At 37.2% G+C, this 25761-nt stretch overlaps 3 protein-coding genes across 3 annotated transcripts; all 3 read right to left on the bottom strand.

Annotated features, from left to right (window-relative positions):
* Positions 1–3569: 3569 nt before the first annotated feature.
* On the bottom strand, positions 3570–4092 carry LOC142337932 (uncharacterized). The gene has a single exon (XM_075387570.1). It carries the CDS (start codon positions 4007–4009, stop codon positions 3716–3718), a length of 294 nt encoding a protein of 97 aa, XP_075243685.1. The 5' UTR covers positions 4010–4092; the 3' UTR covers positions 3570–3715.
* A 100-nt stretch (positions 4093–4192) lies between these two features.
* On the bottom strand, positions 4193–11055 carry LOC142337920 (uncharacterized). The gene is made up of 5 exons (XM_075387562.1): positions 10792–11055; positions 6888–7087; positions 6094–6328; positions 5459–5688; positions 4193–5088 (listed from the first exon to the last, which is right to left on the bottom strand). The coding sequence occupies exons 1-5, from the start codon at positions 10910–10912 to the stop codon at positions 4249–4251; spliced, it is 1626 nt and encodes a 541-aa protein (XP_075243677.1). The 5' UTR covers positions 10913–11055; the 3' UTR covers positions 4193–4248.
* A 5589-nt stretch (positions 11056–16644) lies between these two features.
* On the bottom strand, positions 16645–21657 carry LOC142337912 (FH1/FH2 domain-containing protein 1-like). Its single transcript, XM_075387551.1, has one exon. The coding sequence runs from the start codon at positions 21489–21491 to the stop codon at positions 17100–17102; it is 4392 nt and encodes a 1463-aa protein (XP_075243666.1). The 5' UTR covers positions 21492–21657; the 3' UTR covers positions 16645–17099.
* Positions 21658–25761: the final 4104 nt, after the last annotated feature.

The following is a 25761-nucleotide window of genomic DNA, read 5'->3' as shown; positions in this document are numbered from 1 at the left end:
AAGTAAACAAAAAACGTTTACTTTTTCCAGCCTATAAAAGACAAGAAGACAAACAGGCACTTCTGAAAGTTCTTCCTCTGCAAACAAAATTCTTAAATCTCAGATACTTTTCAATCAGCAGCAAAAATTCAATTGCGCGACAAAAGCAACTTGAAACCAAAACATTAGGAGAACGCGATTCAATAAGAAAAAATGTGGGCTATCATTTCTGGTTTAAGAAACAAAATTTTAATTGACAGCAGAAAAACTTAAGCCGACAATCTAAAATTTGCGTATCAATCAGACTCGTCGATTCAAGGTGGCCAGAAAGCAAAAAGAATCAGGAAAAAAATACAAAAATACCCGAACAAAAAATTTTCAGTGAACTTTAAAATTGAAACAAGAGAATTGTCAAAATCACTTAAAAGAAACAAAATGACAGCTGCTAGCAGCCTTATTTGAACTTTTGAAGCCTGAGAAAAATCCTAAACAATCAAGAAACTTAAAGAATCAAATTTGATTAGCCTTTGTACCTTGAAAATATGTTTTTCTTTTGCCGTAAGATAATACGGCAATTTGAAGACCCGTTTAAAGAAAATTACCCACCTCCAGCTGAACTAATGCCCCAGTGTTTTACCTGCTCTTAAGAATTCAGACAAAGGTTCTGAGAACAGCCATCATTAATGATAAAAACAAGTCTACTAACGTCGGAAAAAGCGCTCTCGAACGATAAATTTTTTATGGGTGGAAACATCCACCCAGGGCGGGATCACAACCCAGGAGCTCCAGAATAGCAGGTCTTTGTGATATCCCACGCTACAATCGCCCTTATTTTAGCAACAAACTGTTCTTCTGAGTGAGAGTAATTAAGATCACTCAAAAATGAAGACGATAAGCAAGACCAAGTGACATGAGAAATCAAAGAATGAGCTAGAATAAAAGCTCTGAAACGGTCAAGCGAAAATTTGGCGAAAAATCGTTTACAATAATTGCTATAATAAACTCCGTACGAGAGCTTTTTAAATCCTACCGTCCCACGAATCGCTCTCTGCCGATAGGCGAGGCGCTGGCTTTCGTTGTAGCTAGCTTGAGCATAGCATTTGAATCTTTAACTTGAAGAGGTCTGCTCAGAGACTATGCCCTCCGCTTGTTGTTTTATTTTTGAGAACGAAAATTAATTGTCCAGAACAAAAATTGATCACGCAAAATTTGCATTAAGAAGACCAATAGGATAAACATAGTTAACACGGATTATCAAAAGTAAAAGCTTGACTACCCAACACTTTTAACTTATCTACTTGCTATGAATCCCGAAGACTCCAATTTCATTTAATTTTGTACAGAAGATCCGCAATGGAAGAAATTCCAATAGACATCGCCAGGAATCGATGTCGGTGAACTTCAGGCGTTTTAAAACATGCAAGTTTCAAGAAAGGTTACGTGACTCCGCTAGACGTCACTTCCAAAATCTGGCTTAACATTGAACCGCTACGCAGCTCTCGGTTAACGCCCGAAGTTCTCAGTGACTCCAAGAACTCACTTGAGCTATACTTCAAGCATTTCAATCATAAGCAGGAAATTTTGCAGAACAAGAATTAGGCAGCAAAACTGCAGAACGAAACATCTGGGCAAACATTTTTTCTTGTCATTTTACTAAAATACAACTACTTGTAACATCACTTGCTTGCGTGCTTCCCTCTGCACTCAATCCGTTTCTTCACGAAAATTCGTCTCTCAAGCGAACTAAGATTATTCTAGAAGAGAACATTAAAGTTAAAAACGCGTAAGTAAACACGTTTACTTTAATTAAACGACTCCGGTCAAAATCGAACTGTTGATTTTCTGTCGGTCGTAAACAGATTCTTACATTCCTCCCTTTTGAGCCGTTAATAATTGGAAAATGTCCATCAGTCACACAAAAATATAGAACATAACCGACTAACGTCGGGCGAATTGCTCTCAAACGACCGGCGAGCGGTTGGCTTGGTCAGTAGCTAGCCACGGGGGGGGGGGGGGGGGGTGCACCGGGGCAGCACTGGGTGGGGGGGGGCAAAAGCGCGGTGGGGGGGGGGGGGTGGAGCCAATAGTGGGGGTGGGGGGTCAACAAAGGGGGGGGGTGTCAACCTCTAAGAACCGCCCCTCACACCATAAGTATAAGTATAAGTCTCCAAGACAGTTTGAGCTGAAACAGACCTGAAAGGCTCTAAGAGCACATAATGCCCGCTGGGCGCTACCTGTTTATCCCGTTTTTGAGGACGAAAAGTCAAAAGCGTCAGACGAAAAATTGGTCAAGCGAAAAATCGCATAAAAAAAAGACCGACAGGACTAATAACATAACCGACTAACGTCGGGCGAATTGCTCTCAAACGACCGGCGGAGGCTTGTCAGCACCTAGCCACTGTTTAGTGAGGTTAGCTTTCGCTTGATTGAAGAGGCGTTTTTTCAAATTTTGAAAAATTTGAAAAAAAAAATTCAAGTTTTATCCAACAATTGCTAAAAATCGTGATGTTCAAATGTTGAAAAACATTCTATTACCACTAGAAACTATGCAGCAACGTATTATCAAACCCTTCAGGAGGTTGTCTGAACCCTGAGGCTGAAAAATCTTGAATAATGAAAATATATGTTAAAAAATTTTAAAAATATAGCAATTTTTGTCAAAAAAATGCTAAAATTCGTGATGTTTAAATCTTGAAAATGATTCCATTACTTCTAGAAACTACATAGTAACCTATTATTAAACCCTCGAGGAAGTTCCTTGGCTATTGAGGCTGGATAAACCTAAAAAACGACAAAAACTTTCAAAAACATTGAAAAAATTTGCAAAATTTATCAAAAAAATGCAAAAAATTCGCAGTGTTGAAAATGTTGAAACCATTCTATTACCACTAGAAACTATTCAACAACCTATTATCAAATCCTAGAGTGGATTCCTTGACACCTAGGGCTGCTAGGGCTGAAAAAACTTAAAAAACTGACAAAAATTTTCAAAAATCTTGAAAAAAATTGAAAATTAGTATAAATTTGCTTTTTTTAGCTAGCGGATGTTCGTCAGTAGCTAGCCACGGGTGGGGGGAGGGCGCACGGGGGTGCCGATGGGGGTGGCGACAGTCGGGTGGGGGGGGGGGGTGGGGGGGCAACAGGGCGGTGGGGGCAATAGTGGGGGGGTCAGTGGGGGGGGGGGTGGGGGGTCTTCAACCTAAGAACCGCTGTTCACACCATAAGTATAAGACTCCAAAAACTGTTTGAGCTGAAACAGAGCTAAAAGGCTCTCAGAGCACTTAATGCCCGCTGGGCGCTACCTGTTTTATCCCGTTTTTTTGAGGACGAAAAGTCAAAAGCGTCAGACGAAAAATTGGTCAAGCGAAAAATCGCATAAAAAAAAGACCGACAGGACTAATATAATTGCTACAAACTTCGTTTGAGAGCAATTAATAATTGCTACAAACTTCGTTTGAGAGCAATTAATAATTGCTACAAACTTCGTTGAGAGCAATTAATTAATGGGGAACGCGAACTAATGCGGAAAATTTTGTTTGCAAGCAATCGAGGGATCGATAGTTTGCACTGCTTTTGGGTAAAAACGATAGAGGTAAATTTAAGACTGAATTACTTATCATTAATCAGCAACTATCAGTCTCATCAAAAAAAGTTCCAAAGCAGTACAGTTCTTAATCCGTCTCGCAGACAAATTGAACACCGTGGAATGCTTCGGAAATCGGCTTTTCGGGAACGATTAAGTCCTGGCCTGCATGATGACAGCGCCCAACTCTTCTCGCTTCTTCTTAGCCAACTGAAGTGAGCCGAGCCTCTGTTTGATGTATTTGAGAGCACGTTTGTCACGCTGATTCCTCAGCAACTCCATTGCTCGCCTCTCGTAAGGAGTGTAGCCCATGACCTCAACGACAACATCCTTCACGAACTTCCTCTTGGGTACATGCGGTCGCTTGCACTTCTTTTTGGGCAGTTTGGTCACCTTCTTACCTCTATCTCCCTTGTGTCCAGCGCAAGTTTCAATACCCATGCCCATTGTTAACAGATAGAATTCTCTTGAAAACGAGAAAGTAAGCAAACAAGTGATCTGAAAAAATACTAGGTTTATAGCATTAGAGGCAAATAACCAATTGAAAATATTAGGATCTCCACAGAGGCAAACTTCGAACTATGGCATCATCAGATGGAGCTTCCGCAAACATATTATTCAAAAGAGAACTAATTTTAAAGCTATATTTTAGAAAACAACGCAAAAGAATTAATCATAGCCAATGGTCATTCTGGATTCCAAAGCTTAAATGTTCTATCAAAGGAGCACGTTAAAAGAGTGGAAGAGTTTCTGCTGATGTCAAGACATGTCACTTTACTCTCGTGACCTTTCAGAGTAATCAGAGGAGTCCAGTTAGGGTGACTCCACACTTTAACAGTCGAATCAAAAGAAGCACTGGCAATGTAATGACCTCTGTTAGGTTCAAATTTAACCCTCGTTACAATACTTGTATGCGCTGGAATTGTATAATTGCACCGTCTAGATCTCAGATCCCAAACTTTGACACTGTTATCTTCAGAACCAGTGATCATTTCGTGACCATTGGGAGAAAAATCAACGCTGTAAACAGGTCTTTGGTGTCCGTCCATAATCATGATACACCTCCCAGTTCTCAGATCCCAGACTCTTCCGAAACAATCCAGGCTGACAGTGGCACAAACCGATCCGTCACATTGGAATGAAATGTCATAAACTGGCCTCGTATGTCCTTCCTGAAAGAGCAGTTCTTCTTGTTTGTTCAGATCCCACAGGCGCCACGAAGAATCATAGCAACAAGTCGCAAGGAACCTTCCTGAAGGATGAAATGATAATTTGGCAACTCTCGAGTTGTGTCCGGATAAGGTTGCAGAAGGTGTCTCACTGGCTAATGACCACAGATTTACAACTCCAGCGTGATCGCTAGAAGCCATACACCCATAAGCAGTGTCCGGCATTGATAGTGTCGCATGTGGATGGAATTCGAGGCAGGACATGTTGATATTATGACCACGCAGAACTCGGATCTCTTCACAAGTTTCAGAGTTCCACAATTTGCACAAACCAGTCCAAGAAGCAGTTCCAATCATCTAAAATTCAGATATGCATCAAATTCACGAAAAATCTGGCAATAAAAGTACCCAAGTTGGGACATTCCCAAAGCCAGCCATAAGGGAAAAAGAAACGAATTTCGCCAATTTATATGTTTTACTCAATTTTTCTAACGTAGATCGCACGACTTCTATTATACGAGCCTTTAAAAATGAAAGCTAAAAAATTTTGAAAACAAGATAATTCACGCAATGCGCAAAGAAGTTCAGTTGATAAAAAATCAATTCTTTTTAACGATTACGATCGTGTTAATTTGTCTGTGCACGCATTTTTCACAGCGTAATTTGCACATGTAGTACATTCACAGCACAATTTAACTATGACCTGAGCAGTAAAAACTAAACTAACTTTTCCATTGGGTGAAAAGGTGCAATGGGTGAGTGGTCTAGTATCTCCTACTTGGGAATGACTGTTAGATAAAGTTCTAATTGTACTCTGCTGTTCCTGCAACATGGCCCTCCATGATTTCAAAGCATCCCCTTCTTGTCTTAATTTGCGTTGACTTTTCAGTCTCTCCTCTGCTCTGGGAAGCGAAAACTCTGCGATCCACAATCTCGCAGTTCTCAAAGCAACTGGACCTGCAACATTATAACTTCCGCATATTGAAAGGTTTAACTTCCGAAAAGTCAAAATCCATCAAGTCGAAGTCAAAACTATTTGGCAGCGAATCAAAAAGATGAAGCTACCATTTGATTAAACAAACCGCTAAGTAGCATATATACTACCATTATTGTAACACAGACCTAATTAGACTATTCAGAGAAATCATCTGTCTGAAAATCCTTAACACCACATGGGGTTAAGATTTCTGTCTTTTCAATTTTAGCCCCCCACACAAAACTACTGCCCCTTAATAGAGAAATGGGGACTAGGAGTTACATGAACACTGAACTTTGGGGGGGGGGTTGTGGGTGGGAATAACTAAAAATTTCTCGGTGATAGAAGATTAAGACAGTTCTATCATATAGTGATTCTATTCTAACCTTCGTGATACCACGTCTTGTTTGTCTCACTAGCAGTCTTGGCATCGATCTGGCTACTTCCACTCTCTCTCGATGCGTCATCACTTTTAGGCGCAGGCATTGTAGGTAAATCAGGCTTCTTAAATTTCTCGTCATCTCGAAGGGCAATCAACTCTCGCAGTCTGACTCGCCTCTCAGCTGGACCCTCTCCAAACAATGTGATGGGTTCTCCGAATCCTCTCAACTGTTTTCGTACCTACAAAAGTAACAGTTAGGCGGAATTCAAAATGATCATTCACTTGTCATCTGTGGCTTTTAAAACAATTGGTTATAGAATTCACAGCTTGTTAAAAACGTCACAAAAACAGTACACATGAACACTTAGGCAATTTCAGAACTAAGTTGCTGCTTATGAAGCAATGAACTTATGAACTCCCTTTCATAAAAATGAACCAAATACCAATGCCGAATGAATTGCGGTCGAACGACCGGCGGCATGATCAATTAAAAACTAGTTCAGCAAAAATAATTACAAAATTTAAATTGAAAATCCGGATCAATTTCGGTGGACTTTCCATTTCACTTTTAGTGGTAAACCTTCTAGTTAGCGGCTTAGATTCTGAACGAGAACAAATTATCACGCAAAAATCAAGAAGTCAAGCGTAAAAAAGTAGTTTGAACAGTGATCAGAAAAAACGGTCAGACAAAAGACCGATCATACCAAAAAGCTTAAAAAACAAACATGGCTAAAATAATGGCTCTAAAATTTGTCTGAGAGTAGTTTATATCTGAGACAGGGAACGTCAGAGCAATACCTCTTGATCATCAGTTGAGACAGGTGTCATTCGGATCTTTCTTTTCAATTCCACTTCAGCCAGCAGCTCTTTCTCTCGCACAGCAGCGAAGTTGTCGAGTTCCATTGTCTCTCCCGATTCTGGCTTGTCAGGAAGGGCAGACAGTTCTACTGCGCTTTTCCTTGCAGCTGCTATCTCCTGTGCAACTGCTTCTAAAGATCCTACAAAAGTAGAACAACATACACGCAAATTTCTTTTGAAATATCTTATTGCTAGAAACATTCCCAAGAGCAGACGCGTTTTGTAGTGGAGCTGTTTTCTTTCCGACAGTTGAGTCAGAAAATCTAGTGCTACACAAAATTATTTTGCACATTACAGTGAACGAAGTATCAGCACGACACTTGTCGATAAATAGTGCGCTTGAAATGAAAAAACAATGACAGCAACAAACAGATTATTTTTAATTTGACAAAAACTTTACAACGCCTGCCTTTTACCACAATACTAAAAATACCTAATTTTCCAAAATAAACAGAAAAATAGGACTTTTCAAAGTAAACACATAGTATGCACAATCAGCTGCATTAGTGGCATGTTACAATCAACTTGAACACGTTTAAGTTGGAATCGCTTCACTGATCAGTTTTTGAACGATTTCATTTCAGATTACCAATCCCAAAATCAGTGCACTTATTCGAAGTGCACGCAATAAAAAACAAGGATGCAAGAAGAAGAACAGCCATGGATCACAGTAAAGATTCATAATTCAAATTTCACACTACCGACACCGCAAAGGCGATAAATAAAATCAACGCCAAAACTCAACTCCAGAGACCAAAAATTGTAGCATTTACGCAACGCTTAAAAATTAATTGATTAACGCATTTTTAATATATTCAGTATAAAAAATGAGGCAATACAGACATGTATATGGGTGGCACATAATGAAGAAAAACGAAAAACAAAACTGAAATTGCTAACAAAAGGCTGTGAAGATGGTGAAGCGGTAACTTAAAAAAATCTACGACAATTAGGAAGGTAGAAGAACATCACAGTCATTCAGACCATACAGTGAACCGAGACAAGTAAAACATATTACCACTGCATGAGGTGTTAATAAAGCAGTTTAGAAAACTTGTAGTTGTAGTGCAAGACTTGAACTACCTTCAGCTAAATGAGCAGTAATTTAACTAAAACTTGAAGAAAATGCTGTGCATAAAATAACATAACCGGCAGATTGCCGGAAAATAGCCGCCGATGCTTCCCATGACCAAGATTGGGATTGAAAGAGAACAATTTAGTGATAGAATGATTTTTGTAGAAACAATTTTTAAATGCGAACTATTTTGATGTCATTTAGGAGCTGAACGTACTCCTGTTTCGTCGTGAGACCACACAGGGGCTAGTATCAATACCAATAAGCATTAGAGATGGTAACTAAGAAAAAAGTTCGAGTAACGGGCATCTAAAATTAGGCTTGATGGTTTTATCCCGTTTCTATTCTGATTTCGTTTTCTGATACCGACTCTGTTCTTTGAATTGCTTTGCTGAGCAACTGCTGTCTAAAAACACTATTAGCAGAATGAGAGAAGAGTTAAACTAGCCTAGAGAAGTCAAAGATTTCACTCAACATGTTAATGGAGCTGTTAACTAAAGTAAAGCAAAATTTTTATTCGACGAAGTAGAAAACACAGCAGGACACGTCCTGACGTAAAATTTGCATTGAATAAACAAAAAATTAGACCTATAACGGACTAAGAGTGAATTGGGCAAATTATATCTAAAAATATCAGATCAAAAAATTTTTAAAAAATCAATGTCAAAATGCCGCATGTTTACAAAACACCATTAGCGAGAAATGGAAATTTGGTTCAAACAGAAAACTAGGCCTTTGAGGAACTATGAATGGATTGGGAAAACTATTAAAAAATTAGATCCAAAAAATCGAAAAAGCAGTAAAAATTAAAGTGAAATTGCCGCATGTGAACAAAAAACCAGAGAGAAAGCGAATTTTTGGTCAAACACCGTTTTCTCACTCTACTTTAAAATTAGAGCAAAAATTTCACACCAGCAATTAAACAATTAAAAATACGGTCTTAAACATACACTTACAAAAACATTTTAAGCTAAAAACAGAAAACTGGTATCAATAACGTTAAAGTACGGCATTCAAACTAGTATTTGAGAACCACCAATTTCAATAGTTTTCATTAACCTTTCCAAATAAGAATAAAAGCAGTTATAATAAGACCAAAAGCAGCAAGCAGGCAGTGAAATAGAAAATTACTCTAATATGTTGAAATGCCCTCATAATCCCCAAAAGACAGGCCTTCGTCGACCATGCCACAAAATTCTTAATCAAAGTCAATGTTGTGTCAAGAAAAAGGTTTAAAAAAATGAACCTACTGGAAAAACATCGAGATACATTAATGAGCTGACACGCGATGTGAGTTCAGTTCTCATTCGAGCCTTATAATTTTTATTAAAAAAACATGGAATATAGAATGGTACTGAAATTGAACACATGCTCCTGACCATTTAAAACAACATCTCGATCATTTACTATGTCAATATAGTGAGATTACCCATTTTCTGAATAATCCGATTCACTTAAACTGAAAGCTCACCACTGGAAAAATCAAAAGCGCGCATGCAATTCCATATTTTGAAGAGACTAATTTGGAGAGCTTTATTCGAGCCATTATACGTTCATTTTGGTTTGATTTCTATATGACTCTACTCAGAATTCATAGTTTTATCTGCTCCATTTCATAATACAAGGACAAGCATACAAGGGTGACAATCCGGTAAGGATAGAGCGTTTCCGGTACTTTGGTTATCAAAAACTTGGTTATCCGTATCACAAAAATTGGTATTTGAAGTCTGCTCATGGGTTTCCGATACTATTGAACTGTTCAAACTCGATTAATTATGAGTCGAGTCATAAAAATTACAGCAAACGCAAAATGAAATGCTATAGAAAACTTAACTTCTTAGACCATTGAGCGCCTAGAGCACTAAAAATCGAATTTTGAGCGTTCAATGTTGACAATGATTGCAAACAATTTCTCATTCTATCGAAGAACACCGTCGAAATATGTAGAAATGCCATATCTATTTTCTGAACAATATCAGGAAACCATGAGCACCTCGGAATTCTGTCGCACAATACAGTGAACGGAGCATCATAAGAATACTACGTCGATAAATTGTGCTTAACACGAACATTCAGCATGATTAATGACATCCAATTATGGTTCAATGTGATATCAGGGATACTAGTTTCATGTTATAGTTTGAAAACAATTGATGAAGAAATAGAAACTCCACAATGATAGTGTCGTGAAGCTATCTATTTTCTGAGACATGACCAGAAAACCATGAGCCACACTGTAAAATTATTTAGCACAAAACAGTGAACGCAGCGTTATAATAACGTTTCGTCGATAAACAGTGCAAACTTTTACAACCATGCTTTTTGCCGTTGCCACGGAGCCAAAAATAAACCCAATGACTACCGCAGCCACGACTGGAGGCATAATATCACCACCAAAGCTTGTCAATTAAGGCAAATATATAATTTTGAAGATTAAATAATTGCATTAAACTAAATCAGTCAGCAATCAATTTATCCTCCGCCTAGTAATCAATTTAACCTCAGATCAAATGTAATACCTTACATGACTTGCTCAGAGGACCTGTTTCCTAGTGCCTTCATAAGTCTCAGAGAATTGATGTAAAATTCTGGCTAATAAAGTTGGCATAGCCTAGCGTTGTGCGAGAAGCAATCGTAATCGTTGATACCAATAGAATGATATAAAAAATCTTAACATTAGATGGAAATACTAAACCCTGTCAAGTCTCGCGAGTGATCGCGAGACCTTTTCCACACTACTCAGTTCTCTAAAAAATAGATTGAACTTGCCTGTTGTGTTGATTTTCTTAAAGGGAGGTGCTGAGGGCACTCCTGCTGCTGGTGTTGATGACGTCTGCTGTGTCTCATCATTGGGCGCAGCCCTTTTATTGCTCAGCCCACTGACGTCCATTTTAGACAGTCAGGTTCACTTCGTGTTCGGATTATATTAGGGTTGAAAACAAATCAATGACATCAATTTGACAACATAACCTGAAATTTGATACTTCAATATAGTCTACTTTTCATCGACAATACATACGTCATACATAATTAGTTTTCATTCAATTAGTTTGAGGAGTTTAAAAGCATTCTACAAATTATGCAATGATACTTTCAGAGTTGACCCTAAAAATAACGGTCATTCGAAAAAAAATACTGAGGGTTACTTTCTACAGGATAACAAAATAGCTTATTCATAACAAACCCAAGATGCTAACAAAGTTTCAAGATATAATTCAACACTCACAGTACTGGTGAATAATAAACATACACAAATTCACAGATACGCATTTTTTTATAGTTCGGAAATGACGCTTGAAAATTTCAATTCTTCCTAGAATCACTATTAGCTAGCTACTTAAACGAATACTTAAGAATCTAGCAATTCAATCGACAGGAAGACGCAATCAATATCAAGTTTTTACTGATCAGGTTAAGGTCCATCAAAAACACTAAAAAATAACAACGACAGTTAAAACAAATAACGAAGCTTCGATCTCAATTTTTTTCACTTCTCTTGAAGCGTTTTCCTTAGAAAACAATTATATTTGAACAGTGTCACTGAAATTCTCTACTGTTTCACTAGATAACTGATCAATCTTGCGCATAGTTGTTATAAAACAATCAAATTCTGATGCAAATGTGAAGAACTAACAAGGAGGCTCGCTAATGTGCGTTTGTAATAATGTTCCGACTCCGCTCATCCACTAATTTGGCATAATTGTCTAACATAGAGGAACTTAAAAAAATTGGCGTATGAACAAAAAGATTACCTCCAAAGCGAATAATTGAGTGAAGTAAAAAATGCCGCATTAGATTGATGAGATCTGCCATTATAAGAGTGTGAGTCAAGATTAACAACAATATCAAACAACAGCAACAAACACTAATTATATCAAAAATGTTTCCTTTTTTTTTAAAAAAAAAACAAAAACTTAACAAAGTCAAAATAGCGTCAGATAGAACTGAAACCAATAAAAATAACTTGTACTAGCTAGAAAACATATGGGAATGGTCAACAAAAAGGCTCGGAAACAATTAGACAAGAACAAAAACAGCAGATAAAAAATTTGCTTATCTTTTTAAAAAAACAATTAATTTCAAAGTAATGAAAACTATCAGATAACAAATGAAAACATCTGACAGGTTTATAATCACCCGTGCCTTTATGAGAGGGCATTAAGATTTTTATGCGGCAACAAAAGGAACAACAAAGCAAACAAAAACTCAATTCAAATATGCGAGAAAACGCTGTTGAAGCCGTAAAGCAATATTTTGCCCCCAAAAATATGTTCCATTGCCCCTTCTTTGAACGCAGATAAAGTGGTATGTGACATCTCATTAATGAGACTAGGTAAAAAATAGACAAAACAAAAAGGCAACATTAAAACTTTGTATTTTTCAAAAAAATACTTTCAAAGTCATGAAAGCCTTTAGCTTCAAAATTAAATAATTACATAGGATCGTTTATTCGTCCAAATGAAGACTTTAGGAACCATTATAAATCAGAATATCTCTTACGTCTACAAAAAGAACGTCAAAAATTAATATTTAATTTACTTTTTTTTTCGCGAAAAGCCTGTGTCGATATTAGTAGAGTCGTAACGAATTCTTTAAAACATTCGAATTTGTACACTTGCGCCTACCCTCGACGCCAATATGTCATATGTGACCTGTAATAACGAGAGTAGGTAACAAATAGACAATAAAAAGACCAAAAATGCGAAATATTTTTTTACTTTTGAAGTCATGAAAGCCATCAGCTATCTACTTGAATCAGAATCGGCTCATCTACTGCTCCATAAAATCCATTGAGACCTGTCATTATCCAGGAAATTTAATATGACTGAAGATATAACGTGAAAATGACGGCTGAAGACAAAAGTAAAAAAAATCAAATAAATTCTTCGAGAAAGTGGCGTCGAAGCCGTTAAAACCACAATCTATATCTTAAAAGATTTTGATATAATCAAATACGCCTTATTTTGAACCCCAATAATGCAATAAGTGAACTGTCAAAAGTGTAATAATTTGACAAAACGAGAAAAAACGTGAAAAATGGAAAAATGCTTAAAAAACGCAAAATCTAGTAGTAACAAAGCCAGAAAATCATAACTGAACGCGTAAAACAACAAAGATTAAAATATAATTCAGTAGAAAGGAGCAGCATTCTTGCTGATACTAAGCTACAAGTTGACCACATTAAGAGAAAAATAGTGGCAGACCAAAACTTGCCTTGCTATTAATGTTTGTCCATTAAGTACACTTGATTGGCACAAATTTTATAGATATAGATCAATTTTTAGTTAAAAATCGAAATTCTGCGTTTTTGATAATCATCGAGAAAGTTAGCAAAAACGGCAAAATTTTAATTATACAGAGCAATCTCAATGGAAGTTAAAGTAGGAAGGGCCCCTTTGGAATTAACAAAGATTGTATTAAGGGTTTTTGGGCAAGTAATCCCGACAAATTTATTCAAAGTGTACTAAGAAGCTCATTTCGTGCTCCTTTTGATCAAAGACGTTGAATTTTCACATATTTAGCCAAAATTTTAGTAAAAAAAATAAACCAAGTAACCAACGATGCTTTTTTCTCTTTAAAATAAAACAACAACACTATTGTTAACATTTTTAACATACTTTAGCAAAATTGACGAAATCTTAGGCAAAAAACGCTAATCTGTCTAATAGTCAAAAAATCAAACCTCGATATCTCGCTCTAAAAAGCGAAATTCAAAAAATCTTTTTTTATTCCATATTCTACGTTGAATGGGCTTTTTAATGATACCACTCGCAACTCTCTACGATGAATATATCGATCGGTCAAAATTAACTAAAAAACATTTGATTATATAGATCCTCCCTCCCCTCAAGAGGGGTGGGAACGAAAAATCTCAACACTGAGGTTTCAGTAACTGTGAACTGGCATACGTAATGGAGTTTGTCCATATCTAAAAAATTGCAAAAGCATCTATTTAACATAACCGACTAACGGTTCGAATTGCTTTCGAAACGACTCGCGAGCAGTTGTCTTCGACAGTAGCTAGCTACGGTCTAGGGAGGCAAACTTTATATAATTGGAGGGGCGTGGATTCACCCTATGTAGTCACCTATGTAATGAAACTAGAGTCACCCAAGCCCAGGGGACTGCTTTTGTATTTTAATGAACGAGAAATGAAAACCGAATTATCGATTGAAAACATCTAATGCGGGATTCAAAAAGGGATTTCAGGAAAATTTCGAAGAACCTGTTAAAATACGAGTGTAATTATGAATTTCAGCACACTCCCCCTTGAATTTTTAGGGCAAAACCAATTCTGAACCTCAATCGGTCTCTGCATGCAAATTAAAAAAAAACCTTTGACGAAATATACTCACTCTGCAGGGCTATCAAATGATACTACCTACATGTTTTTCTCCACTGATTATTTAGGGGGTTCATGAAAGTGAGGCTAGCACCGAGTTCGTTCCCTCATTAAATGAGGTCCGAACTAGATAATGCTAACCGACACTGAAACTATTCTTGGAGAAGTTCCACTTAATTTCAAAAAATTTATCCTATAACTTTGGTAGATGTTTTGAAATCATCACAATGGCGTACATACCTTGTTGTCAAGACGAGCTTGCATCAGGGTATACAATTTAAAAACAGCGCACAAAAATAAAGTTTGCTCATATAAATCTGAAAACTAGTTTTTTGCGCGTGAAAATGGGAACAGATTGGCAAACTAGGAAAAGGCAAAAAGAATAGAGATAAAATTTGTTATTGCATAAATTATAGAAAGAGCAGCAGTTGGTAGCCACCGCATTATGATTATCGCAGTGTGAAATTTCGCTAATTATGGAAGCACCTTTGACATTTACAGATTAACAAATTGGAGATTGTTCAAATATTCTGAGAAACATTTTTAAAAACTATGACACAATTGATTGCTAATTCGGGGGCAAGTTTATTAATTATTACCGGATCTGTTTAAGTTCTTCGTTGAAAGAAGCGATAAGCAGTAAAGACAGGGAAGGAGGCACTTTATGTTATCCAGTCATCGTTATATTGCTACAACTACATAACATTGCGCTGTTATTGATTACAGGTTTGTGACCAAAGCAATTTTAAGGCAAATTCAGTTGATATTTATATCTATACTGCGTAAAATCAAAACCAGAACTCACAAATCGAGATCTTAATGGGAACTAATATCTTTGTAATAGTTTTCAGATGTGTCATCTGATAACAGCTTCATATGATCAAGAGAAAACTTTTATGATCACACCATTATTCTAAATCAAGACAATGATCATTGATTTTAATAGATTTATCGTAGCCAATCCGCCGATTACTACAGATATTTATTAGTTGAGCACGTTTTCTGAGAACTATCAGATATTCGGAAGACAAAGGATTACTTTTGTTCTAAGTATCGTTTGATGAACTACACAAGATGAAGATTATGAACAAGTTGTTCCATACTAAAGTCAAATTTTCTCAATATAGAACAATTGATGGTATCATCAATAGCTAACAACTCGAAAACACTAACTATTTCATTCAAACTTTGGTCTTAGAAAAACTAAAATAGTTAAAAACTGGCAGCAGAGCCCAGCGTCGTTGATTTACTGAGAAATAACGTTGCTTCTTAGATGGAATTTTGGATAGAAAAAATCAAACGTCTCTAACTTATGCAATTAGCTCAACGTTAAAAATCTTTCGAAATCATTGCACATTAATCTAAGTCACATCCGGTATTCGGCGCAATACTTATTTTGAGCTGAACTTGCTCTTTCTCAGATCAAATCAATTTGATTTTATTGATCATACTTGATTCAGACCGCTGAAACCACTGAACGTGTGGCGGGATTTGTTCTGTTTGCAAAGCATGCTTTACAAGAATTTCCCTTAAATTCGAACTGTTTCCACCATTAGCAGAAGTAGTGTTCTATATTGGTCTGAGTAGTTATAGTTCTTTGGATTATTATGTCACCCAGTTACAATGCTTCTCACTAAACAAGCGCATTCTAAGTACCTCGCGTGTCTTTTTGCCATTCATGCACTTATAAGCTTGGCAGTTCAATAATATTTCTACACAGCCTTTTAGAGTGTATTGCCGCGGGGAAACAAGTTTAACATGCTACTTTCAACCGTTGGATTTAGGCAGAACGCGCAAGGCCTTTATGTAGTCCCGATAACTATTTATTCTCCCCCTCCCAAAGAATCTAATAATCCCACTATTGCTAGTTATGATAATCCATGGTATTAATAATTTCCCAGTTTTCTTAACCACCAGAATATCAGAGGCTTGAAACTGAAACCATCCGACCACCTAATAGGTCTTTTGATATTCTTAATTCTTCCCATTGTGAAGAGTTTACGTAAACAACAAACAACTTCAAAAACTATATACTCTGTAAACAACTCCGATGGCTCTCTTCCGAACGATCCAAAATAATGTTGACTTCTTTCACAGAGAGGTTTAAACAAACAATACAACTTACATGCTTCACGGACATGGAACTAATATTTCCCCATATCTTAAGATCTTAAAACCGATTAAACTGTCTTAACAAAGCCAAATAATCTCAACTGAACCTTGGCGTTACACTTTCAAGGATTTGAAATTGAAGGTGGATTTTAACTTCAAATGTCCTTTAAGGGCATTGTTCTTAATACTTGATCAAAATTTATGAGTTCTGGTTCTGTTACACCCACTAGCTATGCACGCTTTATATCCACAATAGGCAGAATACAATTCGCGAGACATAATTTAAAGAAAACATTGAATGATAGCATGAATAAAAATTTGACATTCATTCGGAATTGATTAACTTAGAAGAGGATAGAGATAGACTAACTTTTCTACTTCAAATCTAAGCAACATTGAAATAAGAAAATCATCTTTCGCCTGCGACAGAGCTTTCTTTAACCCCCCACATTATAACCGACTGATTTCTTGCCTTCCATTCACTAAAACTTGAAAAGTTACTGGCGTAACACTTGCTACGCTTTAACAATTCGCAATTCGGCAATGGGTTATAATGCGACTAGGATTATTAAACTGTTTTTTTTTCTAATAATACACAGCAGTATGGCAAAAAGAGCACAAATCAAACAGCAGTAGCTTTCTTCCCCAGTAGGCCAAGTTTCTGAGCATCCTCCTGAGATAAACCCATTCTAGTCCTGCGCACTGACTTCCGATCGCCCTGCCTGGCTCGCTTTTCGCGCCTGTTCTGACCAGAGGCATGGGCAATATTGGAACTCTTCATCAAAATGTCCATCATCGTATCCATCATTGAATCGGTTTCATCTTCCCTGACATCCCCGCTTCTATCCCCCAAAACAGACGACTCCCTAACTCCATTGGTCAAAGGTGAAGGTTGACTAGGTGCTGTTGATTTGCGTGCTCCGGGTCTCTGACGTTTGCCCAGTGCACCTGAACTCGACGAATCTGCCTCCTGTTCCAATCCATTGGACGTCAGATGATTGGAAGTGGTCTTGAAACCACTTTTTGCTGACTGCTCAGCTCCAGAAAGCAATTTTTCGTCAACGATAAGCTTTCCTCGCGTTTTATTCCGTTCTCGTTTCTTTTCCATTTTCTCTTTTTGCTCGAGAATTTTCTCACGAGTCAGTCTGTACTCCAATGCAAACTCGCTCAACATTTTGCAGAAATCTGAACATTTTACATCTTTGGCATTTTCCACTTTATACCCGAGATAAAGTAACAGCCGTTTGAATCTGTTCATGATTCTGCGATTGATGATTTTGAGGATAATAACACTTTCGGCCACAGTCGCCAGGAACTTCTGAAGTTTACTCTTGGTTGTTTCACTCTCATACTTGGAGATTATTCTGAGATTTTGCGAGTTACTGATACATTGCGTCTCCAGTTTGCCTAACGACCCCGTCACTGTTTCGAAGTCAATTTTGGCAACCCGACTAACAGTAGGGATCTCAGAATAGAGGTCAGTTGACTTGGGAAAACTCTTGATCACGTTATTGCAAGCGTGATAAAGCAATGTCTGCTTTTTGATGGTATCTTTAACTTCTGCAACCTTGGGTAGAAAGTTAAGTTCAAACCCTGACGCTGTCGCTGAGTTGAGGATGTTGCCCACTGAAAGCAAAACTGAGAGTATGTACTTTAAGGTAGTTGAGGCAAGAATTTCATTAATACACGTTTTGAGGTCCATCAAAGGTTCAGCCAATTCCTTTTCAACAACCAAGTCATACTCTAAAGTGAACAGCCAAAGGTCCAGTCGTGGCTTTAACTCCGGAATGGTCGACAAAAGGCTGAGGAACGCTTCGGCATTTCCCAAAGCCTGGTCGGGATTGTTTGTTTTGGCCTCTGAGATAGCTTTTCGCTCTTCGTCAGTTGGGACGACGCTGATTATCAATTCAATGCCCTCTTTATTGATTGCAAGGTTGTCCATACTTAGAATCGCAGCCTTTATGGTTCGTGGAGGTGGTAATTTAGTGAGTGCAATGTTAATTTTGTCAGAACGCTTTTTGTCCAAAATGTTGACCTCTTTACTTGGCTTTTTGGGTGCAGCGAACTCTGTTGCTTTCGACTCAAATAGTGTCTGTATTTCGTCTTGATTCACTTCAACTTTTGGAATGTCAGTCCAAATTGTGGAATTTTTGCCAAGTTTTTTGAATAACTCCACTTGAGATTTATTACTTTTCAATTCTTTCCAATAAAGCTTTAAGGTTTTCTTCTTTTTAGCAGCAGGATCTTGGCTTTGAGAATTTGGCGGTCCTGGAGGAGGAGGAGGTGGTGGTACCCCTGGCGGTGGCGGGGGAGGCGGCGGCGGAACGCCTTTCATTCCTGGTGGCGGCGGTGGAGGTGGTGGTATTGTTCCAGGAGCCAAAGTTCCCATAAAACTTGCAGCGTTTACAGTCAGCACATCAGAGTCATCAATTTCTGTGAGGTCTGTGAAATCAAGTCCTTTTATTGATAATGTGGGATTAAGCTCAGGTGCATCGACCTCCTGGCCATCATCACCCGAAATGGCTCCATCCTTCGCCCTTGATATGGCAATAATGCTTTCCAACTCGTGCGTCACTCGCTTTTTTCCCGCTCCTTTCTTCATGGGCCTTTTACCTGTTTTCGCACCTTCCTTTCCTGTGGCCTCTGGTTTTTGAGTAGCTTCTGTGTCGGTATCGCCATCACCTCCGCTTGACGCTTCGCCCTTATCTTCTTTCTTCTTTTCCTTTTTCTCTTTGCTCTTTTTAAGTTCAATTGTTTTCCCTCCTTCCTTTCCTGGTTTTTCTTCACCATCACCATCTCCTTTCCCGTCTCCTTTTTCTTGCACATCGTCCTCCTCACCTTCTTCATCGCCTCTTTTGGCACTTTTGGATGTTGAACTTTTGCGTGATTTGGTAGAACTGTCTGACCTCTTCCTCCCTTTTCCCGATGTTTTAGAAGTATCGTTATCTGTTTTAGAAGTATCGTTGTCAGTTTTCGAGGCATCGTTGTCAGTTTTGGAAGTATCGTTGTATGTTCTAGATGAATCATTGTCTTCGGATTCTTCCTCCTGCTCCCGAGCTTTCAGTTGATCTCTAATTTTACTCCCAGGTGTATCACGTGGACTTCTAGGACTCTTACCACCATCGGACTTGCCTCCATCTTTCTCCTTGTCAAAATATTTTTCGAAAAGCTCGTTCTTTGCTTTACTTTTGGGAACAGAAGGACCATCTGCGTTTTTTGACGTCGAATTACTCTGTTGAATTTTGTTAGTTTCTGAGGTTTCTTTTTCCTTAACTAAAGTTTGAGGTCTTTTCCTGCTTGTTAAGAACTGCTTCACATCTTCGGGACCGAAGTCATCGTAGGAAGAGTCGTCTTTCGGAATGTAAATATCATCTGTATTGACAGGTTTGCGGTCTCTCAGGACGCGGCTTTTGTCCCCTGTCTTTTGTAAGAGATCGAAACTTGATCCATTCTTCTCTTGTTTCTCTTTGAGCAGCTGATTCAGTTTAGCCTGCAATATTTCGGTACTTTCATGTGTACAACGTCCCTGGTGGCAACAATGTTTCTCTGATGTTTCCTTACAGTTCGGATCAATGGACAACTGAGCCTCCACATCTCCGGGGCCTCGGTGATGGTGATGATGTTGATTATGATAGTGATTCAGCGATGAATGTCCATTAGAAGCGTAAACTAGTTCTCCTTGATCTTTCTTCATTTTACCAGCTGCGTTGATTGGTACCATGATTGTATCATCGGGAGACTGGTCATCATTAATAATCATTTTCTTATTCCATTTCCTTAGAGTGTTGCCTCTTGAATTCGATAGAATGTTATCCGAACTCGAATATTCACGTTTCGAATGATGTCCAGCTAGTGTGTTTTCTGGACTAACCGGAATGGACAGAGCCAATCCCAAATGAGAAGGTGCTGTAGATTTCAAAAATCCGGACTCTGACTGACGCCTGCTTTTGCGCCTGGATCCAATAGACCAATCAGAATGCGACTTTGTATCGAGTGATAATACGTCTTCGTTGTCAGCATCCTCATGGCGTAGCATCTCTTCGTATTTACGCAGCTCTTTCAACAGTCCGCGACACTGTCCTTGTTTGCCTCGGTATTTCTGAACCAATCGCTGCATTCCTTGTTCTTCCAAGGAGTCCACAATGTCATAGTAGGTATCTTGATCTGGTACAGCTTCTAAGATTGTGTTGAGCAGTTTGAATGTGTTAAGCAGTATATCTGGGTCACTATGTGGTTGAGTTTCAAGCACCTTCATTAAGTTGTACCACGGAACCTGGTGATTGCTTTGGTCTACGATATTGGCAGCCTGTATAATAAGTTGAACGTTCGACTCCTGGTACTCGACAAACACAAAAAGCAGTTTAAGGACAGTAGTCAAAACAAAGCGATATTTGGAGCTCAGTAAAGAGTAGAGAAACTGTACAGTTTCATTGTGGTTGATTATCCCGTCCATTCCATCAACAAAAAACATTATTTGCCCAATAGCTCTCAATACATAATTCTGTTGATTTTGATCGTCCACGGATCCGAGCTCCACCAGACAATCCAAGCCTCCATTTTGAACAAACTCTGGAATCAAATCTTTGTCTTCTTCGAAAAAGCGTTTTAGATGGTACAACGATCTTCTCAACTCACGGTCTGTACAGCTTAGAAGGTTCTGCTTAATGCACTCAACTCTGTGTATCAGTGATGTTCTCAACACAACACTGTGACCATCGGTTGTACTGAAAGTGTCGAATAATTCCGCTTGATCCTCAATCGCCATTTCCATGTCCAGATAAATGCCATTATTGGATAATTGCAAAGTTGAAATGTTCAAAGAAAAGGGCGGTTTAAGCAAAGCGTGAATATTGGGCACTTGAGCCGAGAGCGGGTAATGCTTAAGGAGGGAATACTTGGGCGCCCTAGAAAACGAGGGTTGCTTGTAATCTACATAATTGAAGGGATCGACGTCGTTGACGTACTGAAGCTTTACGTCGTTCCACGGCTCACAATCTTCCATTTGTTGGACCATCAACTAACTCTACTTGTGATACACAGACACAATATGATTACCATGGGAACTCACACGACACGGTATAGTTTTGAGCATGAGGTAGTGCAATTACATTTCACAATACAAACATCTAATCTGAAACGAAATATATCAAGATGAAAGGACAAAAGTTCAAGTATGTCACTTAGCTCAGTCCTTTTCATCTTGTCGAAAAAGCGATCAAAATGAGGTTATTAATATCTATCTAACTAGACTAAATTCTATGAAAGTGCCAGATTCTTTCGAACCAGCCTGAATAGAAAGAATCGGCAAATCTAATAGAGTAATTAGAGATGTTCTGAAGCGTAAACAATTCCTGCTCCTGTTTACCCCATTTTTAAATTTGAAAAAGAACTGGTTTTGCTATCAGTATCTTAAATTTCGGGGCCACAAGAAGCAGATTCTATTGGGAGCTTCAAATTTTCAAACAAAATAAAATGAACCATGATCACGCTAATACTAGTCTTGCAATGGCTACAGAACTTCAAGATTAAGAGTAAAAGAATTGAACACTGAGGTTGGTCATATCTGTTTCGCCCTAGGACCTGATTAATATCTTTTGATAAAATATCAGCAAAAACACTTTTTAGAAAGTAAAGCTTCCTCAAAGTTTCAAACTTATTGCGTTTTTAGGAACTGGCGTATGGAGACTTCTTTCTCTAAAAAAACAGACCATTTCAAGAAAGATTGCTGCCAATCAAAAAAATTTCCATTTGTAGTGTGACAATATTTTTTTGGATACATCATAATTTTACAGATCAATTATTTCTACTATTCGGAAACAGTGAAATCTTAACATAGTTTGAAAATAAGTGCTCGCAATGAAATTAACCAAAAAACTGGTATTGTTCCGAACAACTTTAGTGGGGGAGGAACTATATGCTAAGCTGGGTTTTTTTTTATTCCGTCAAATTTGGCCGATTGGTATATTCATCGCAGAGAGTTGTGAGTGGTATCATTATAAAGCTGGTACAGCGTAGAATATATAATTAGAAAGATTTCATCAATTTCCTTTTTTCCAAAGCAGTAATCGAGGTTGAAAGTTTTGTGAACATTGGAATGATATCCGTTGTTTTTCACGTTTTCAGTTTTCAGGAATTTTGCTCAATTTTTCGTCAATTTTACTAAAAATTGTTATATTTTTTATCAGTAGTTTCGTTGGCTTTACATATAAACACACACAAAGGTTGATGACTTGTTTGCTTCAAAACATCTCAAAATTTGCAGAATTTTTCAAAATTAAGCACTTTCATAAAAATGGCACAAAACAACTTCCTTAGCCCAGTTTTTTCAAATTTGCCAAAAGTAGAGACCTAAAAACTGCTGAAAAATTTTTGAAGAAACTCAAGACAGGGCCAGTTATCTTTCCACTTTCTTTAAAAGTTTTGCAACCTTTTTGCAAACTTGAACAATAATTGGCCACAATTCATTTCTTTCTATATATTGAAATTTTGTTGCCTAAATATCCATTTTGGTTACATTTGGAACAATTACTTGTTGTTTCTGAGCTGGCAGCAATATGAGGACTAGTTTAAGACACATTGTGGTTCTAGACAATGAAAAATTATATTAATTCCATTGGGGCCGTGTCTTTTTTAAAAACTATTTTAGCACGCTATTACATTCAAAAACTATTTTAGCATGTTTATTACAAACCAGAAAAATCCCCCCTCCCAAAGTCAGTCAATGACAGCTTATATTTACGCGAAAATCGAAAATGAGGCTCAATTATCATATCCTATCTTTTCAGAAATTTCGATGTATTTATGGCTTCCACTACAAGTAATTTCGCAAACTTGAATTGAACGTGTTTTGCCAGCGTTTCTACTTTTCGCAGTCTTATAATTGAGTTTGAATTCAATAAAGATGCAGTTAGCTTCCCTAGCGGGTATAAATGAACCTATTTATCGCTTTCAGTGATACCTAATGGCTCTTATGTCTTAGAATATAATTGTTTTAAGAAAATCTCTTTTTCAACTTTACCACGTATTTTTAAAATTCTGTCAACTCGTGTCTTCATATGCATTTTCATATACATTTTCTCAGTAGACTTTGTTTGCATCTTATTGAAAGCTACTGAAAACGGTAGTTTTTAACGGCTTCGAATCAGTTTTCTTGAAAGATATATTCAATTTTTTCCTGTGTTTGTCGTTCTTTTTGTAGTCGTATAACATTCCTTGGATAATGACAGGAATCAGCGGAGACAAAAACTTTTGAGACAAGCGAACGCAATGACCCTGAAATAATTTGTTTTCCAAAAATTTGATAGAATATTTGAACTCTGCCACTTTTTGTTATTTCTGACAACTTTCAGTTTAGCCTCATTAATGACAAGTCACATCCACTTTTTCATGCAGTAAACATTCATGCCTTTATTTTTTTTGTTGTAGATGATGGTTTTAAGGCTCTGACGGCGGTTTCCAAAAATTTGTTGAATTTTTTTTTACTCGGGTCCGGTTTTTTGTGATTTTACATCGTCCCTCTAAAAACAGGTCATATTGCTGTTCAAATCTGACCTAATTGAACACCCCTAACCTTTTTAACTGATAGCTTACGGTTTCACAGGCTTCAACAATGCACTCTAAAATTGTTTGTAGAATTTGGTTGTAAAATACAGGAGTTCTGCCTGTATTTCTTGTTGTTTTGTAGTCTGAAGACTTAGTCCGCACTTATGATATCTACAACTGGCTTCATGAGATGTAAATTTTGATTTTATCTAGTCTACATCTGTTGCAAATTAATGATTTTTATGACTTTCGGAAAACATTGATTTAAAAAAATCAGTGTATTTGAACTTTGCCATTTCTCTTATTTCTGTCCATTTGTAGCAGAATTGAGTTAAACACAGGTTGCTTGTTTTTTTTACTCTACAAAAACCAACAGTCTTCATAACAGTTGTTTTAAACCATTTTTTGTGGCTCTGATGATTCGAGTTTTCTAAAATTTATATTTGCCAATATTTTAGTTTCTTTTTTATTTTGTCTCATTATGATGGTTCCCATTGCCTTTCAAGATAAAATTTGTCAGACATATAAGATGTTTCCAATGACAACCTACTGGATTTAGGGGCTTCGACATTTTCTTCAATAACTGAATTTTTGATTTTTGGATGTATTTGTCACTTTTTGGTAGTCTTATGACATATTCTGGTTAATGACAGGCCTCAATGCCTTATGGAAAAATAAAACAACACATTTGATATTTTCAGTTGATAGCTGTTTATTTTATTGGCTTTGAAAAAGTTTATTTAAAAGCATGAACATATTTTAAAATTTTGCTTTTTTATTTTCTACCAAGTTGTTAACTAGTCTCATTAATGACCTGTCCACTTGTTTTCTGGAGATGTATAAGTCGTTTTTTTCAAATACCATATACATTTTCATCTGATGCTAATTGGCTCCCTTTTTAACAAATGCAATGGGTTGCTTATATCTGCCTACCGTATGTTAATAAAAATTACATTTCGAGAAGTTTTGCTCTGCAATTGAGGTTGACATTGAAAGAAATGGGCCATAATTAGAATGAAACTGGCAAAAGGCAATAACTGCATCTTTCTACAGCTAAAAAGTAAAAAATTGAACTGGCATTAAGGTGTGTAATTGTTCCGAACTCACTAAGTGGGGCGAGGATCTATATGCTCAACCGTTTTCTTTTGTTCAACGAATTTTGACCGATCGATATATTTGATGTAGAAAGTTAATAGTGGTACTGTTAAACAGCCCATCGACCGTAGAAAAAGTAATTAAAGAATTTTTTGAATTTCGTCTTTCTGAGTTATCGAGGTTCGAAGTTTCGTGAACATTAGTTTGAATTCCGTTGTTTTTAACCACTTTTTCCGTCGTAATTTTTGATCGATTTTGCAGAAAATCTAAGGTTTTCTATAAAAAATTAATATTTGCCAATATTTTAGTTTCTTTTTTATTTTGTCTCATTATGATGGTTCCCATTGCCTTTCAAGATAAAATTTGTCAGACATATAAGATGTTTCCAATGACAACCTACTGGATTTAGGGGCTTCGACATTTTCTCCGATAACTGAATTTTTGGTTTTTGGATGTATTTGTCACTTTTTGGTAGTCTTATGACATATTCTGGTTAATGACAGGCCTCAATGCCTTATGGAAAAATAAAACAACACATTTGATATTTTCAGTTGATAGCTATTTATTTTATTGGCTTTGAAATAGTTTATTTAAAAACATGAACGTATTTTAAAATTTTGCTTTTTGATTTTCTACCCAGTTGTTAA

Source organism: Convolutriloba macropyga, chromosome 1, assembly GCF_964194025.1.
Source record: "Convolutriloba macropyga chromosome 1, txConMacr16.3, whole genome shotgun sequence".
Lineage (NCBI taxonomy): Eukaryota > Metazoa > Xenacoelomorpha > Acoela > Convolutidae > Convolutriloba > Convolutriloba macropyga.
This window is presented reverse-complemented; position numbering and strand designations above follow the sequence as displayed.

Coding starts and splice junctions, on each gene's coding strand:
- LOC142337932 (XM_075387570.1), bottom strand. CDS start 4,009: ATGGGCATGGGTATTGAAACTTGCGCTGGACACAAGGGAGATAGAGGT.
- LOC142337920 (XM_075387562.1), bottom strand. CDS start 10,912: ATGGACGTCAGTGGGCTGAGCAATAAAAGGGCTGCGCCCAATGATGAG. Junction 6,329..6,887: donor TCTCAACTGATGATCAAGAG/GTATTGCTCTGA, acceptor TTACTTTTGTAG/GTACGAAAACAGTTGAGAGG. Junction 5,689..6,093: donor CAAGACGTGGTATCACGAAG/GTTAGAATAGAA, acceptor ATAATGTTGCAG/GTCCAGTTGCTTTGAGAACT.
- LOC142337912 (XM_075387551.1), bottom strand. CDS start 21,491: ATGGTCCAACAAATGGAAGATTGTGAGCCGTGGAACGACGTAAAGCTT.